At 36.4% G+C, this 14425-nt stretch overlaps 1 protein-coding gene across 2 annotated transcripts in view; it reads left to right on the top strand.

Moving 5' to 3' along the window:
* Window positions 1-14425, top strand: part of LOC140044976 (E3 ubiquitin-protein ligase TRIM37-like) — a 96968-nt gene that overhangs the window by 34426 nt on the left and 48117 nt on the right. For both annotated transcript variants that reach the window (XM_072089694.1, XM_072089695.1), the window contains 3 exons: window positions 10999-11122; window positions 11896-12088; window positions 12181-12231. In XM_072089694.1, the coding sequence (XP_071945795.1) occupies window positions 10999-11122; window positions 11896-12088; window positions 12181-12231 (368 nt within the window). The remainder of the gene's footprint in view (window positions 1-10998; window positions 11123-11895; window positions 12089-12180; window positions 12232-14425) is intronic.

The following is a 14425-nucleotide window of genomic DNA, read 5'->3' as shown; positions in this document are numbered from 1 at the left end:
TGATCATACATTCAAATAATTACCGATCTATAATTTCCCCTATGTTTCATAATTGTTGGGATTTTATTTGTGTTACAGGAGCTTGTTGAAAATAAGCACTTTCTTATCAGTGGGGGGATAGTTCAAATTATACAGTAAAATCTCTATTCTTTTGTACACAAATTTTGAGGCATTTTAAAAAGCTATGAAAAATAAACGGTGTGGTAAAAAATATAGGTAATAACTTGAATTTTACATTTCTTGTATTTTTAATAAACTTCAGATTTTTATTTTCATATGCTATAGCAAAAATTATCCACCGCATATCCACTATCTTTTTTCACCTTCTAGGGAGTCACCAGACATGTTATTACATTAGGTTAAACTACCTAACTACTGAAAAAAAGTCTTCCTGGTTTTTATGGCAGAATTTTGCCAAATTTTGTATTTAACCATATTAAGGAAAATTCATGTTTTTTCGTCTTGATTTCTGTTACAAATATTTGATTTATGTACAATTAACCAGATTTTATATTTAAAATTCATGCCTGTACCTGAGCTTTAAAACTCGGCCATCATTTAACTTTAAATGATATAAAACCAGAATAGATTGTTATTACACCCGGTAACCATACACCTTTCACGATGTCTCGTACAAAAATTTTCTCTGACACACTAAATACTCGCTCTTTCGCTTTTGAATCATGTCGCTGTTTCTGCCTGCCCCTTTCTCACTTAGACTCCAATATTTAGCATTAACAAATGAGTTTTAATAGGTCTTCCGAACATGAGCTTGGCTTGTGTTTCTCCTGTAGTTTTATGTTTTTTTCGGTAGTTAATTAAAAATGTTTGTCTCCATGTTTTCAGTCGCCATTCTTCTAAGTCCTTCATTTACAGTCTCTACAGCACGTTCCGCTTGTCCATTTGACGCTGGGTGATAAGGCGTAGTTTGAACATGTTTTATACCGTTACGCTTGAGAAATTCTTCACTTGTAAAATTAGATCTATTATCTGAAACTAACAGTTCAGGGATTCCAAAAGTTGCAAACATATTTCTTAACTTTGCTATCGATGCTTGAGAAGTGCTCGTGTCCATTGCTACCGCTTCTATCTACTTAGAATTTGCATCCACTAAAATCACTTTGTTCATGAATGAACTGGCACAGTCAATGTGAATCCTGGACCATGCTTTTTCTGGCCATGACCACGGATTTAGCGGTGCAGCTGCGGGCAATTTTTTATGACACTGGCATTGCGAACAAGCTTTTATAGTCTCTTCAATTTGACTATCCATATTGGGCCACCAAACATATGTGCGTGCAACTGATTTCATTCTCGCAATCCCTGGATGTCCTTCATGTAATTGTTTTTTCCCTTCCTGCACTTGGCATAAACAATACATGCACCCCAAAGAACAATACCATTCTCCGTACTTAGTTCATTCTTTCTCTTATAATATGGTAACAAATCAGTCATTTCCCACATTATCTTTCCATTCCATTTGAACATACTTATATATACTTTACTTAATGTAGGATCTCTACGACGAGTCCATATTACAACATCTTTACTCTTGATTGGTGAATTGTTAATTTTCTCTAGCAACATAATATGTCCCCATGTAGGTATTTCACCTACAGCTCTACTCAATGCATCAGCATTTTGGTTATCTTCCACTGGTTTATACTTTAAATTGTAATCATATCTGATAACATTAATGCCCACTTTTGCATTCTGGGGAAAGCCATTTGTGGAATACTTCCCTTCACCAAAAATCCCTAACAACGGCTTATGGTCTGTCACAATAATAAATTTACAACCATACACATACAGTTTTTATGAAACTTTTTTACACCAATACAATTACAATTATACAATTGCAACTTCTTCTTTATCCAACTGTGAATATTTAGATTCTGTTTCCGACAACCTTCGTGAGGCAAAAGCAACTGGTTGTTCAACATTATCAATGATATGGGAAAGTATGACCCCTACTCCATAGGGTGACACATCACATGTCAACATTAGAGGTTTATTTCTATCATAATGTACTAAAACATTTAGATGACGTCAGTAGTTCTGTAGATATACGAAAGGCATTTTCCTGTCTCTGACCATACCCACTCTGTACTGTTATATATATATATAATTTGAAACGAAAAAGATGATCCCGCCTCGGGAATAAAAATACTGTAAGATGAGGGCGTATCAATTTGATCTCTGGTGCGCGTGCGTACAACTGAGGACTAGTGCTGTTCTGCCGTACCACGCCGAGAATGTTAAAGAGTCGCTATCCAATCGAGTTCGAACAATACCATGTCTAATGGTTAGGACATCCTGCATATCAAGCAGGCGGTCCGAGTTCGAGTCTCGGTTGGGGCGACTTTTTCTCATTCTCCCAGATTTCCTCATCTTTATCGTTTCAAATTAATTAATTAAATTTCAGTATATCACCGGGCGGTTTAGAATGAATGTTCTTTGCCTGATTTGTCATGCTTTTTTTAAATCAATCATTGCAATGCCTATATACTTTCTCTTTTTTAATGGATTCAAGCCACTCTTAAAGGCCAGGTACGGGCAAAAAATTTCTATTGATCATACATTCCAATAATTATCGATCTATAGTTTCCCCTATGTTTCATAATTTTTTGATGTTCAGACTCCAAGATAAATTTATTAAGTAGATGAGTGGATACAGAATAGAATCTTTTGCTACATTTATAAGGTGCTGTAGGCTGGAAGCATATCATTTCCAGTCACCTTTTTTTATTGAGATAGAAGTTAATAGTTTGTATACATATTCACAGTCAATATTTTCAAAGTAAAATTTTTCTGGATTTTCAAAACAAAATAAGAAAATCATCATTATTAATACATTGGAATTTTTTTAGCAAGGTTTGGATCCACATTTGAAAAATACTCATTTAAAGCATTAGCTATATCACTAGAATTAGACTGTGTACCACTCTCACTTTTCAGATTTGTTATATCAGTATTTTTACTTTTATGTTTTCCAAGATCTTTTTCGGGTTTTTAGTATTAAGTTGATCTGAGAAGTAATCCTGTTTGCATTGTTTAATTTTTAATTAACTTAATTAATTCTTTTTGCTCGATATTCATCCCATAAGGGTGCATTGTTCTTCTTTATGGCTTTCCGTTTTAATGCGTCTCTTTCTTGCTTACTTTTTATCAAATCCTTTGTTAACCAAGGGCTTTGTTTATGCCTGACTCTTCTTTTTCTTAGGGGTGCATGTTTATTAGCCACTTTTATGAACTTCAGTTACCTTCGCTGGTGCCAGTAAATCTTTCATCAAACGGTACATTTTTTTCCACATACGTCAGCAACACTGCTCGTTTCTTCTTGTCGTTGTCGATATTGTTCACAACAAAATACTGTTCTGGCCTCTCAACATAATTAGACCGGTTTTCTGCTTCTACATATTCGTGTAGTGTTCCTAATTGAGCCATCCCAAAAGTATGATATATGATAATCCCACTACGTCGCCAATTTGTTGTGTATAACCATTTAAAATGGACCTGAAACGGATTAGGTGACGTTACTTTGCGAATATATTCCTATCCCTCCAATGGACAATTTGCAGTTTTTTGGCTATAACTCTTGAAATCTATGGATTATAAAAACGTAGGCCTATTCAGAATTTTTTTAGATAAAATTATTACCGTATAAACGGTTATTAATCGAGTAAATGACGATTTAAAATCTTCAAATCGACGTTTTTTTTCTGGCAATACCGAAGTTAGCCTGGCAACGTTGTCCGGGATACAGCGTCGTGTGCAATGATGCGTATCCATATTTTCCATTCATGTATTTTGTATATACTGCTAAAATGTGTTAGTTTCTTTAGTTTTTAGTTTAGCAGAATTAAATTACCGTAGTAATATGATAATTTATTTGTCACGAATCAGGCAGTTCTAAAACGAATTTTATTCATTTTACTTTGGCTTGACAATGAGCAGCAAGTTGTTGATATCGCTTTGGTCCTTGGATGCACATGAAACGGAGCCTCGCATGTTATGGGTGATGGATCGACTCCGTGCGCTGGGGGCCTAGTAAAAGTTTGGGAGGTAGGCCTAGGCCTTCTAAATTTGGGTTTTAGAACAAAGTACATTTTAGGGACCTATATTTCAACAACATTAGATATTTAATAAATTAGTACTAGTGTCAACGCTTCGCGTATCTTTCCAGGCCGTCGATCATTCACTGACATTCGGGCGGCATACACGCTCTCGATAACGTCGTGTGTATATGTGACGTCCATTAGGTGTACATCCCCATTAGAACTTTTTGGTCAAAATCCTTATCAGATAAATCAACTAAGCAGGTGATTAATTACCTGAATCCTATTATACCCCTGTGATTTTATTAGCTCTCTTGAAATTGATTGATTAGGACAAGGTACATTCTTCAGTATGCAAGGTCAATGGTCAGGCAAAAACTAGCAGAATTCGGCAATGATCAAATAGTTTAATGACCTGCCTATCAAATATATAAACACATGTCACAGTAGGAGGTTAAGTGACATTTACCCTAAGTTGGGTAAAATTAAACACATTCTCTAATGGGGCTGTACACCTAATGTCGTGAATATAGAGGCTCCCGACGGCCGTTGAAATAGAATATTGCAATGGCGTGAGTAATTTTCGCTAATTTACCAAGGTATCTTAAAATTTCGTTTTTTCTCAAAATACTATACATTTTGTTTTTATTTGTTTAGGCCTGTGTTAATTTGATACATTTTAATAACATGTGTGAATTTCTTGAAAATCTAAAGTCCATTTCAGGTCCATTTTAAGGTAGAATATCCAAACATAAAAGCACAACAAGAAAACACACGTGGGTCGAAGTTTAGTCGTTCTCCATCTTCTCCGCATCGGCGGCTTTATTCATTCTCCACAACACTATACATATAGAGGGTGTTAGACCAATACAATCGGTTACAGTACAAGTAATGTACAGTATATGACATCTACTGTATGTCTTTTTTTTAAACGATATACCATTGCATTCTGAACTAGAAAGACACTCCGAGAGTGCATAGCTCCGCCTACTGTAAAATTCTCCTACTGTACATAAGATGGTTATGTAACAAGCCTTTCAATTAAGCTTCAGTTGACTAACAATAGAACAGCAACGCGAAAATCAAACAAGTGAATTTGAAAAGAAATAGGTTTTTCAAACTACTCGCATCAAAAAACGTGCACATTAAAGCCCCCTTCCCTACGTTTTTTAGATCTAATTTAAGATCACAAACTATATTTAATGTAAAAATAATACTATATGGTCCTATTGCGATAACTTTTTTCGTTTTTAAAGGGTTAAAAATGTGAAAAATAAGTCGATTCTAATAATTATAGCGGCCCGCTATAAATCCCAAAATGCATTGCGCGCGGATTGATATTTTTGTTTTTGTAATTCGCCCATTTTTCGATTGATCGTGAGGCCAAAACAAATGGAAGACTCCTAACTTTTCAGCGAAAATACCGGCTTTTCCCCAATTTGTATCACCGGAGTCTGGCAAAAATAGAAAGACAATTAATGCAGCAACTATACAACGTCAGGCTAGGTATATAGCTAGCGTATGATGTTCGTACGTTACCGATGTTTACCAGCTAGGCCTACAAAACTAAGCCTAGCTAGGCTAGGCCTAAGACCGTCCACGAGAGGTCGACCGCCGCGAGCTACTTAGGTAGTGCATTGTTTCTCACTTTTTATCATAATTTACCATAAAACGTACATTTAAGACAAGGAATGACATGGTTTAATGTTTTTAAAGTGATATATATGTATTATTTTCCAAAAAACGTCCAAAATTGCAGGGAAGGGGTCTTTAAATCAAATTATGTTTTAAATTTACAAATCACAAATTATAACTCTTGCCTCTTGTACAAAAATGAAGTTTTTTGGACAAGTAGTTCTCGAGAAAATGCAATTTTAGTTTATTTGTTACTTTAAGACTGCTCGTCGGCTTTTGGAAAATTCTGTCCTACCTTTTAACACTAGCAGGTCTGAACAGTATACCAAACAAGGCCAACAGCCATTAAGTCGCGTGCTACAATACAATGCATAGTGATACCGGACTGACAGACCGACCGACAGACCGACCGACAGACCGACCGACATAGTGAACTATACTGATCGAAATTACTGAACATGTTTAAAAATGTTGAAATGTTTAAAAACATTTATATTTTTTTAATTTACACGTGCGTAGCCTGTCACTTTTGACGTGCTCGTATAACGTAATTTCTAGTTGAAAAGTAAGTTAAGAAAACAGAAATCGGGCAAAAAGAGTGAGCAATAACATTTAACGCGCAGTGCGCGCGCAAAAATCTGCGCACTCATGGCAATTTTGTAAACGCTTAAAATTGGCTGAAACGTACTCTTATTTCATCGAAAAAAAATTTTGAAAATTTTAAGCGCGCGTACGCATGCGTTACATGCGCTACGCATGTAATTGTATTGCCATATGATTTATGCCCTGAAATTTATGAGTACCAAATTTTATTTAATTGTGATTCATGGTTGTGAAGATATGATTACAAGCGTGATTTCGTTAAATCGTGCGTAGACCGCGTAATTTTTTATTGCGCACCATGAAAACATAACCACATCGATTCCTGGCCATAAGGAATATACTGTGAAAAATTGACTTAGCTAGATTAAACTGATATCAAGATAAGGTCAGAAAGCGATAACATGCATAGTGATACCGGAACGACAGACAGACAGACCGACAGACAGACCGACAGACAGACCGACCGACAGACCGACAGACCGACCGACATAGTGAACTATAGAGTCGCGTCTACGCGACTAAAAAGGGTTCTAGGACACCTACCCCATAGACAGTTACCCCCCGGATGTTTACCACCGGGACAACTACCCCCTTAGGACAACTACCCACTTAGGACAACTACCCCCTTAGGATAACAACCTCCCCAGACAACTACCCCCCGGACAACCACCCCCTTAGGATAACTACCCCCGGTCAACTACCCCCCACCCCCCAATCCAAAAGTAGACAAATATATAAGACCGGTTTCTGTAAAAATGAAATCATCTGTTTTTAACGGGTGTTTCGAAACTAGAGACCCGAGACCAGAGACCTGACACGAGACCCAATACGACCCTTTTCGTATATTAGGGTCTCCCTTTTCGTATAGTGTGGTCTCTCTTTTCGTATAGGGGGTCTCCCTTTTCTTATAGTGGGTCTCCATTTTCGTATATTTGGGTCTCCCATTTTGTATATTTGGGTCTTCCTTTTCGTATATTTGGGTCTCCCTTTTCGTATATTTGGGTCTCCCTTTTCGTATATTTAGGTCTCCCTTTTCGTATATTTGGGTCTCCCTTTTCGTATATTTGGGTCTCCCTTTTCGTATATTTGGGTCTCCCTTTTCGTATATTTAGGTCTACCTTTTCGTATAGTGGGGTCTCCTTTTTCGTATAGTGGGGTCTCCCATTTTGTGGTTATGTGACCAGTGGTTATCGAAGCATTGTCCTGACGCAAAAATTATTATTATTATTAGCGAACCCAGTCTTTACAGTAAATACAGGGAGTACTACTATATAATACGTTCGACTATCCTATGATCATGTGTGACAATCTTCAGTTTATACCAGGCTATATTTATGTTCAATCTTTTACTTTTGTTTACAATAATCTATATATAAATTTACGTAAGGGCAAAATTCGGTAAATCGCGCCTTACTTCTAGAATTTTTACTCGATGGTATATAAAGTTGGTTCGTACTTTCGGTACTGATTTTAACCACCTGATGTAACCCTGTTTACTAATTAAATTAAGTTAGATAATTAGTTATTGACAATTAAAACGAATTTAGGTTCAACGATTTGCCCCAAATAGAGGTGTTTTCCGATCGTGGTATACACTGTCTAATGGATGTCCATCTTGAAAAATACCCGCCACAAAAATGCGAGGAGGCTTCGCATTTTCCTATCTCCTCCTACGATAATTGTTTTTAATAGCTGAAACCCGGTTGAACAGTTCGAGTACAGCATCATAATGTTGAAGACAGGCCGATTTTCTTTAAAAAATACTATTTTGATACATTTAATATACGTTTTTACAAATGTATTGATTTGTGATGAATGGAACATTCCAAATTATTTGGTTTAACCATACAGGTATAGATTTAGATTTATGGGCCCCCTTGGAGAATAAACATAAATCGTATTGCAATGCTGTACAATACTGTTAAGGTATTAACCACTTTTGATCGCAATTTGAATCGCAAATTTCTTACTGTGAGTGTTGGTACTGTTAGATGTAATATAAAAATATATACAAATAAACTTTATTACTGTGTGTGAGTGTGGGTAGGCCCTACTGTTAGATTGTAAACATATAATATACAAATAAACATTCCAAATTATTTGGTTTAACCATAGAGGTATAGATTTAGATTTATGGGCCCCCTTGGAGAATAAACATAAATAGTATTGCAATGCTGTACAATACTGTTAAGGTATTAACCACTTTTGATCGCAATTTGAATCGCAAATTTCTTACTGTGAGTGTTGGTACTGTTAGATGTAATATAAAAATATATACAAATAAACTTTATTACTGTGAGTGTGGGTAGGCCCTACTGTTAGATTATAAACATATAATATACAAATAAATAAACGTTATTACTGACAGTTGCTTCTCAACGTTTGTATTAATTAATAATTTAAAAATATATAAACGTCGTAGTGGTGTATCGTTACATGTACTTTACTATTTCAATCGACTATGACAGTGAGAGTTTTAACAAAGTACCGTATTAAATCGTAAATGTTTTACTGTATTTAGTGGTATATTATTTATAGGCCTATAAAACATTAAAAACAATATTTCGTTACTGAGTGGATAAGAATGTATTTTAAAATGTTTCCTCTTTGTACCTATCTTCTTCCCCCATCCCTCAACCCTTAATGTTACATACAAAACACAAATTGGGTTTGTTTAAATGAGTCCAAATAAAAAAATTTGACTCATTTTGTTTCTCTCTCGGAAGTAATTCCCAGGGTGCTAATTTTGGTTGACTACATAAATCATTGTGTATATTTATTCGTTTCTGTAAACGACAATGTATTATAGTCCTGCGGTACGTACATTTGAAATCTCCATTTTTTTCTCGCTGGAAATACTGTGTATTCGAGAACCATCTGTGGGCACGACCTAGATGGTACGCGAGCGAAGCGAGCCTGCCATCTAGTGAATAGTAATTCGTCAAAGTAACGAATTAAAATATAGTTATTAATTCCTATTATACACTGTTGCAGAGTCAGGTTGTTGAATGGTCTGGGTGGTAGCTGTCCGTCCGGCGGGTAGTTGTTCTAAAGGGATAGTTTTCTGGGTGGTAGTTGTCCAGGGGTTAGTTGTCCTACGGAGGTAGTTGTCCTAAAAGATTATTTGCCCTCGGAGTATTGTCCAGGAAGTAGTTGTCCTACGGGGAGTTGTGTCAGAGGTAGTTGTCCGCAGGGTAATTACCCGGGGGGGGGGGGGGGGGGTGGGTGTAATTGTGCGGGGGGTAATTGTTCCTAGGGGGTTATTGTTCCTAGGGGGTAATTGTTCCTAGGGGTAATTGTTCCTGTGGGGTAGTTGTCCAGGGGGTAGTTGTCCTAAGGGGGTTGTTGTCCTAAGAGGGTTGTTGTCCTAAGGGCCTAAGGGGGTAGTTGTCCGGGGGGGTAGTTGTCCTAAAGGGGTAGTTGTCCGGGGGGTAGTTGTCCTAAAGGGGTAGTTGTCCTAAAGGGGTAGTTGTCCTAAAGGGGTAGTTGTCCTAAAGGGGTAGTTGTCCTAAAGGGGTAGTTGTCCTAAAGGGGTAGTTGTCCTAAAGGGGTAGTTGTCCTAAAGGGGTAGTTGTCCTAAAGGGGTAGTTGTCCTAAAGGGGTAGTTGTCCTAAAGGGGTAGTTGTCCTAAAGGGGTAGTTGTCCTAAAGGGGTAGTTGTCCTAAAGGGGTAGTTGTCCTAAAGGGGTAGTTGTCCTAAAGGGGTAGTTGTCCTAAAGGGGTAGTTGTCCTAAAGGGGTAGTTGTCCTAAAGGGGTAGTTGTCCTAAAGGGGTAGTTGTCCTAAAGGGGTAGTTGTCCTAAAGGGGTAGTTGTCCTAAAGGGGTAGTTGTCCTAAAGGGGTAGTTGTCCTAAAGGGGTAGTTGTCCTAAAGGGGTAGTTGTCCTAAAGGGGTAGTTGTCCTAAAGGGGTAGTTGTCCTAAAGGGGTAGTTGTCCTAAAGGGGTAGTTGTCCTAAAGGGGTAGTTGTCCTAAAGGGGTAGTTGTCCTAAAGGGGTAGTTGTCCTAAAGGGGTAGTTGTCCTAAAGGGGTAGTTGTCCTAAAGGGGTAGTTGTCCTAAAGGGGTAGTTGTCCTAAAGGGGTAGTTGTCCTAAAGGGGTAGTTGTCCTAAAGGGGTAGTTGTCCTAAAGGGGTAGTTGTCCTAAAGGGGTAGTTGTCTTAAGGGGGTAGTTGTCTTAAGGGGGTAGTTGTCTTAAGGGGGTAGTTGTCTTAAGGGGGTAGTTGTCTTAAGGGGGTAGTTGTCTTAAGGGGGTAGTTGTCTTAAGGGGGTAGTTGTCCTAAAGGGGTAGTTGTCCTAAAGGGGTAGTTGTCCTAAAGGGGTAGTTGTCCTAAAGGGGTAGTTGTCCTAAGGGGGTAGTGGTCCAGGTGGTGGTTGTCCGGGGGTAGTTTTCCGGGGGTAAATGTCCAGGGGTGAATATCCGGATTCGCAAAAAAGTGGTCCAGAATTGGGACCATGGTCCCAAATGGTTCCAAAATTTAATGGAATGGTCCTTGACCACATACAGTATCTATCCGTATATTCATTTTGGTAAAGATCTTGTAATTACTTTTTGAGTAATCTTGCTAACAAACAAACAAACAAACACACGCTACCGATTACATATATACCTCCTTGGCGGAGGTAAATAAACAATTTCTTTGATATATACCATTATATTTCCAATTCTAATGGGAGGTGACTACTATCAAAACTTTCATTTGAATAGGAACGAAATGTTGAAAGTGTCCGTAGTGCTAAAGATGAACGAGTACGGGAGATTCGAAATGCAGTAGAAATGATGATTGCTAGACTGGAAACACAACTTAAATCAAAATTAATTACATTAATGGGTAAGTCCAAAGAGGGATATTTTATTATTCCAAAACAAATTTTTGCAGGAGTGTATTGTAATCGCTAGGGTAATAAAGTGTAGTGTTGATTTTCATTATTTGTTTTAATTGCTAAGTGTATTCTGTTTTTTAATGACTATTAAAACCAATTAGCATAAAGAAAACAATTAATCTGACATTAGAGAACTTTCCCATCTTCAAACAATTAAAGAACAATAGCTTTTAAGCACAGATTTGATGACTGATATCGATCATTAAGATACCTTAAGATACCATTAATCAAGCCCTTAAAATGTACCTTGATCAACTTAGGACCAATATACCCTCCAGACTTAACAGCACACCTTAAAGCACTTCCTCAGAAGCTCACCCACAGAGACCCACCTCATTCACATCATCATCTATCCTCTGTTCCTGTGATATCCTGTAATATTATCTTATCGTATTGTATAAGAAGCACGAACCTGAATAAATAACTCTGATATTGTAAGAATGCGAGTAGAGTCTCAATACAGTCTAAAAACCTCTCGCATTATATTACAATAAGTTCAGATAAGAGAGTATGTGGTGCAGTGTGTTGGTCGGGGGACTGACAATCCTCGTCTCATTGCTGGTGTCCTTAGGCAAGACACTTTACTTATGTTTGCCTCTCTCCACCCAGGTGTACAAATGGTCAAACAAAGGTAAAAACATGAAGCGCTATACAGTATAAGAATGACATATTATTATTGTTATTAAATGAAATAGTAGTTTTAGTACTTGAATTGTTTTAGGTCAAAAGAACTCTTTAACACAAGAGACTGAGCTACTAGAATCCTTGCTTCAGGAGGTAGAACATCAATTACGACTTTGTACTAGAAGTGAATTAATCAGTAAAAGTGGAGAGTTATTACAAATGTTTACTCAAGTACACAGAAAGCCAATGGCATCTTTTGTTACTGCTCCTGTTGCTGCAGACTTTACCAGGTTTGTCTTAATTTGTTTAGACTTTGTTGAGTTTCATTCAATTCATGATGACTTTTGATTGATAAGAGATATTTTTATTATGTTTTTTCCAGTGAATTGGTACCATCATATGACAGTAGTCAATTTGTATTGACAGGATTTGTGTGAGTGAATCTTCTCATTTTTATGCCACCTCTGTACACACTAAGCACTAAGTTTTTTTGTTAGCCTACACCATTAGGTAAAATAATTGCCAGTGCACATTTACTGCAACCTCAAATCCAAGATGGGTCCAAAATGGCTGTCATTTCATATCACAAACCTATTATTGTTCGTAACTCAATAAATATTATATTTTTCTGAAGACAAAACAATTTTGTTGAAGCTTCAAGAGGAAAATGAATCATGTAAATATAGCTTTTATCAGTTGAGAAACGAATTCTATATTTTTATTAAAAATTATATCAAGGGATAGCTATTATTAACATTATCTTTTCAATAAAATATGAATATTGTTTTCATATTTTTTTAAAAACTCACCTAGTATGTGAGAATAATATGTAGATTAAAGTTAATATTTTCTTGAGGTTATAAGATAGTACATGCCAAAAAAGATGTTGATTTTTTGCTAAAAATTCAAATTTTTTGGTCAATAAAAGCCATTACTCTAGAGCTAGATCAATTAGTGTAGAGGATTAGTTTAATGGAACCTGTGACAGTGTCACTTTTATTCTAGAAGACAGAAACATTTCATTAAAGCTTCAAGAGGAAAACGAATCATGTAAAATAGCTTTTATCAGTTGAGAAAAGAATTCTATATTATTATTAAAATTACCATATTTCGAATGAACCCCTGCTTTGAATAAATTCCCACCCCCCTCCCCTTAAATAAACGACCCCATTCCAAACATCATTTGAAATAAACAATTAAAAAATTTACATAATGTAGGTAGATAATTTTTATATATTATATATTGACGATTAAAACACATTTTGGTTCAATGATTTGCCCCAAATAGGGGTGTTTTCCGATCGTGGTATACACTGTCTGCTGAAAAATACCCAATACAACAATATGAGGATGCTACGCATTTACCTATCTCCTTCCAGGGCGGACGCAGCGGTGTTGCCCTAGGCAACACACTTAATTTCATACTAAATGTTTTTTCTGCCACTAAATTGAAATTTAGTTCCCATTTCATCGTATTCAATATCCATATATCGTTATAGAAGTTCAGGGCTGGAAGAGAATATTCGTAAATTGGCAGACTGCATCGTAAAATATAAGAGTCACCAATACTGTATATGTTTCTCACCATGCACAGAATGAATTTCTGACTGGCTACTTATGGTGCATCCTGGCATGAGACTATAAAAGGAGGCCAAGACACCGCGTGTTCCGGAAAATCCCTTCATATGGGGATCATCAATTTGTACATAATGATTGCGTTTTGCTGTCCAGAGGTTTTCTATAATTTAAGGCCAAAAAAGTAATAATTTTGCATATAGTTTTGTGCTTCCGTGTAGTAGTACCCTGTTTATCTTAATTTTCGTACGTCCGAAATATTAGGCCGAATTTCCGTAGTAACTATGAACGTTCCGAACTTTGAAATAACAGTGTTATACCGGTAGCAGAGTAAAGTTTGGTGCTTTCTGCAGTTGAATTTGGTTTAAGCAACACTATAGTATTGTACAGTATAGTGGATAAATGAAAATTAATTTTGAATTTATTTTTAATTTGTGGTTTTAACTGCTGACTTCATTGATAATAATAATAACAATAATTAATTTGCATTAATTGATTACAGTTATTAGATTTTATTACCGTACCGGAAGTTTCATCAGGGACTTTCCCCTGATTCGCATACGCAAAAAATGTTATCCTTTTGTTAGTTATGTGTGTTTTATTAGGCTACAATCGTATTGGAAAATAGGCTATGATCGTATTGAAAAATAGGCATAGCGCACTATGGAGTGACATTTCCGGCGATCAAGAGGTACCATTTATCATGAATTTTACGTGCAAGAGTTCACAGCCCTGAACTCTTTGGGCAAACCCCTTAAAATAGTTCTGCGATCGGAGATGCCTTTCTACTCAATTATTGTTGATTTGATTTGAATTTATCAGGAAAATCATAATTATAATATAATAATATTTATTCATTTATTTTTTATTTATTCATTTCCCAACCAACAGTGAGCTCATGGTTCACCACTTACAGGAGGGAACACAGACAAACACGAACATATACAATAACAAACATTAAACTAAACTACTAACAATGTTACGAAACTTACGGAAATTATTACTAAAGATATCTAACTCAGGGTTTCTTAAAGTAAAAGAATTATAAGTTT

The sequence above is a fragment of the Antedon mediterranea genome, chromosome 3 (assembly GCF_964355755.1).
Source record: "Antedon mediterranea chromosome 3, ecAntMedi1.1, whole genome shotgun sequence".
NCBI classification, from domain to species: domain Eukaryota; kingdom Metazoa; phylum Echinodermata; class Crinoidea; order Comatulida; family Antedonidae; genus Antedon; species Antedon mediterranea.
Note: the sequence above shows the minus strand (reverse complement) of the source record. Positions and strands in the feature narration are given on the sequence as shown.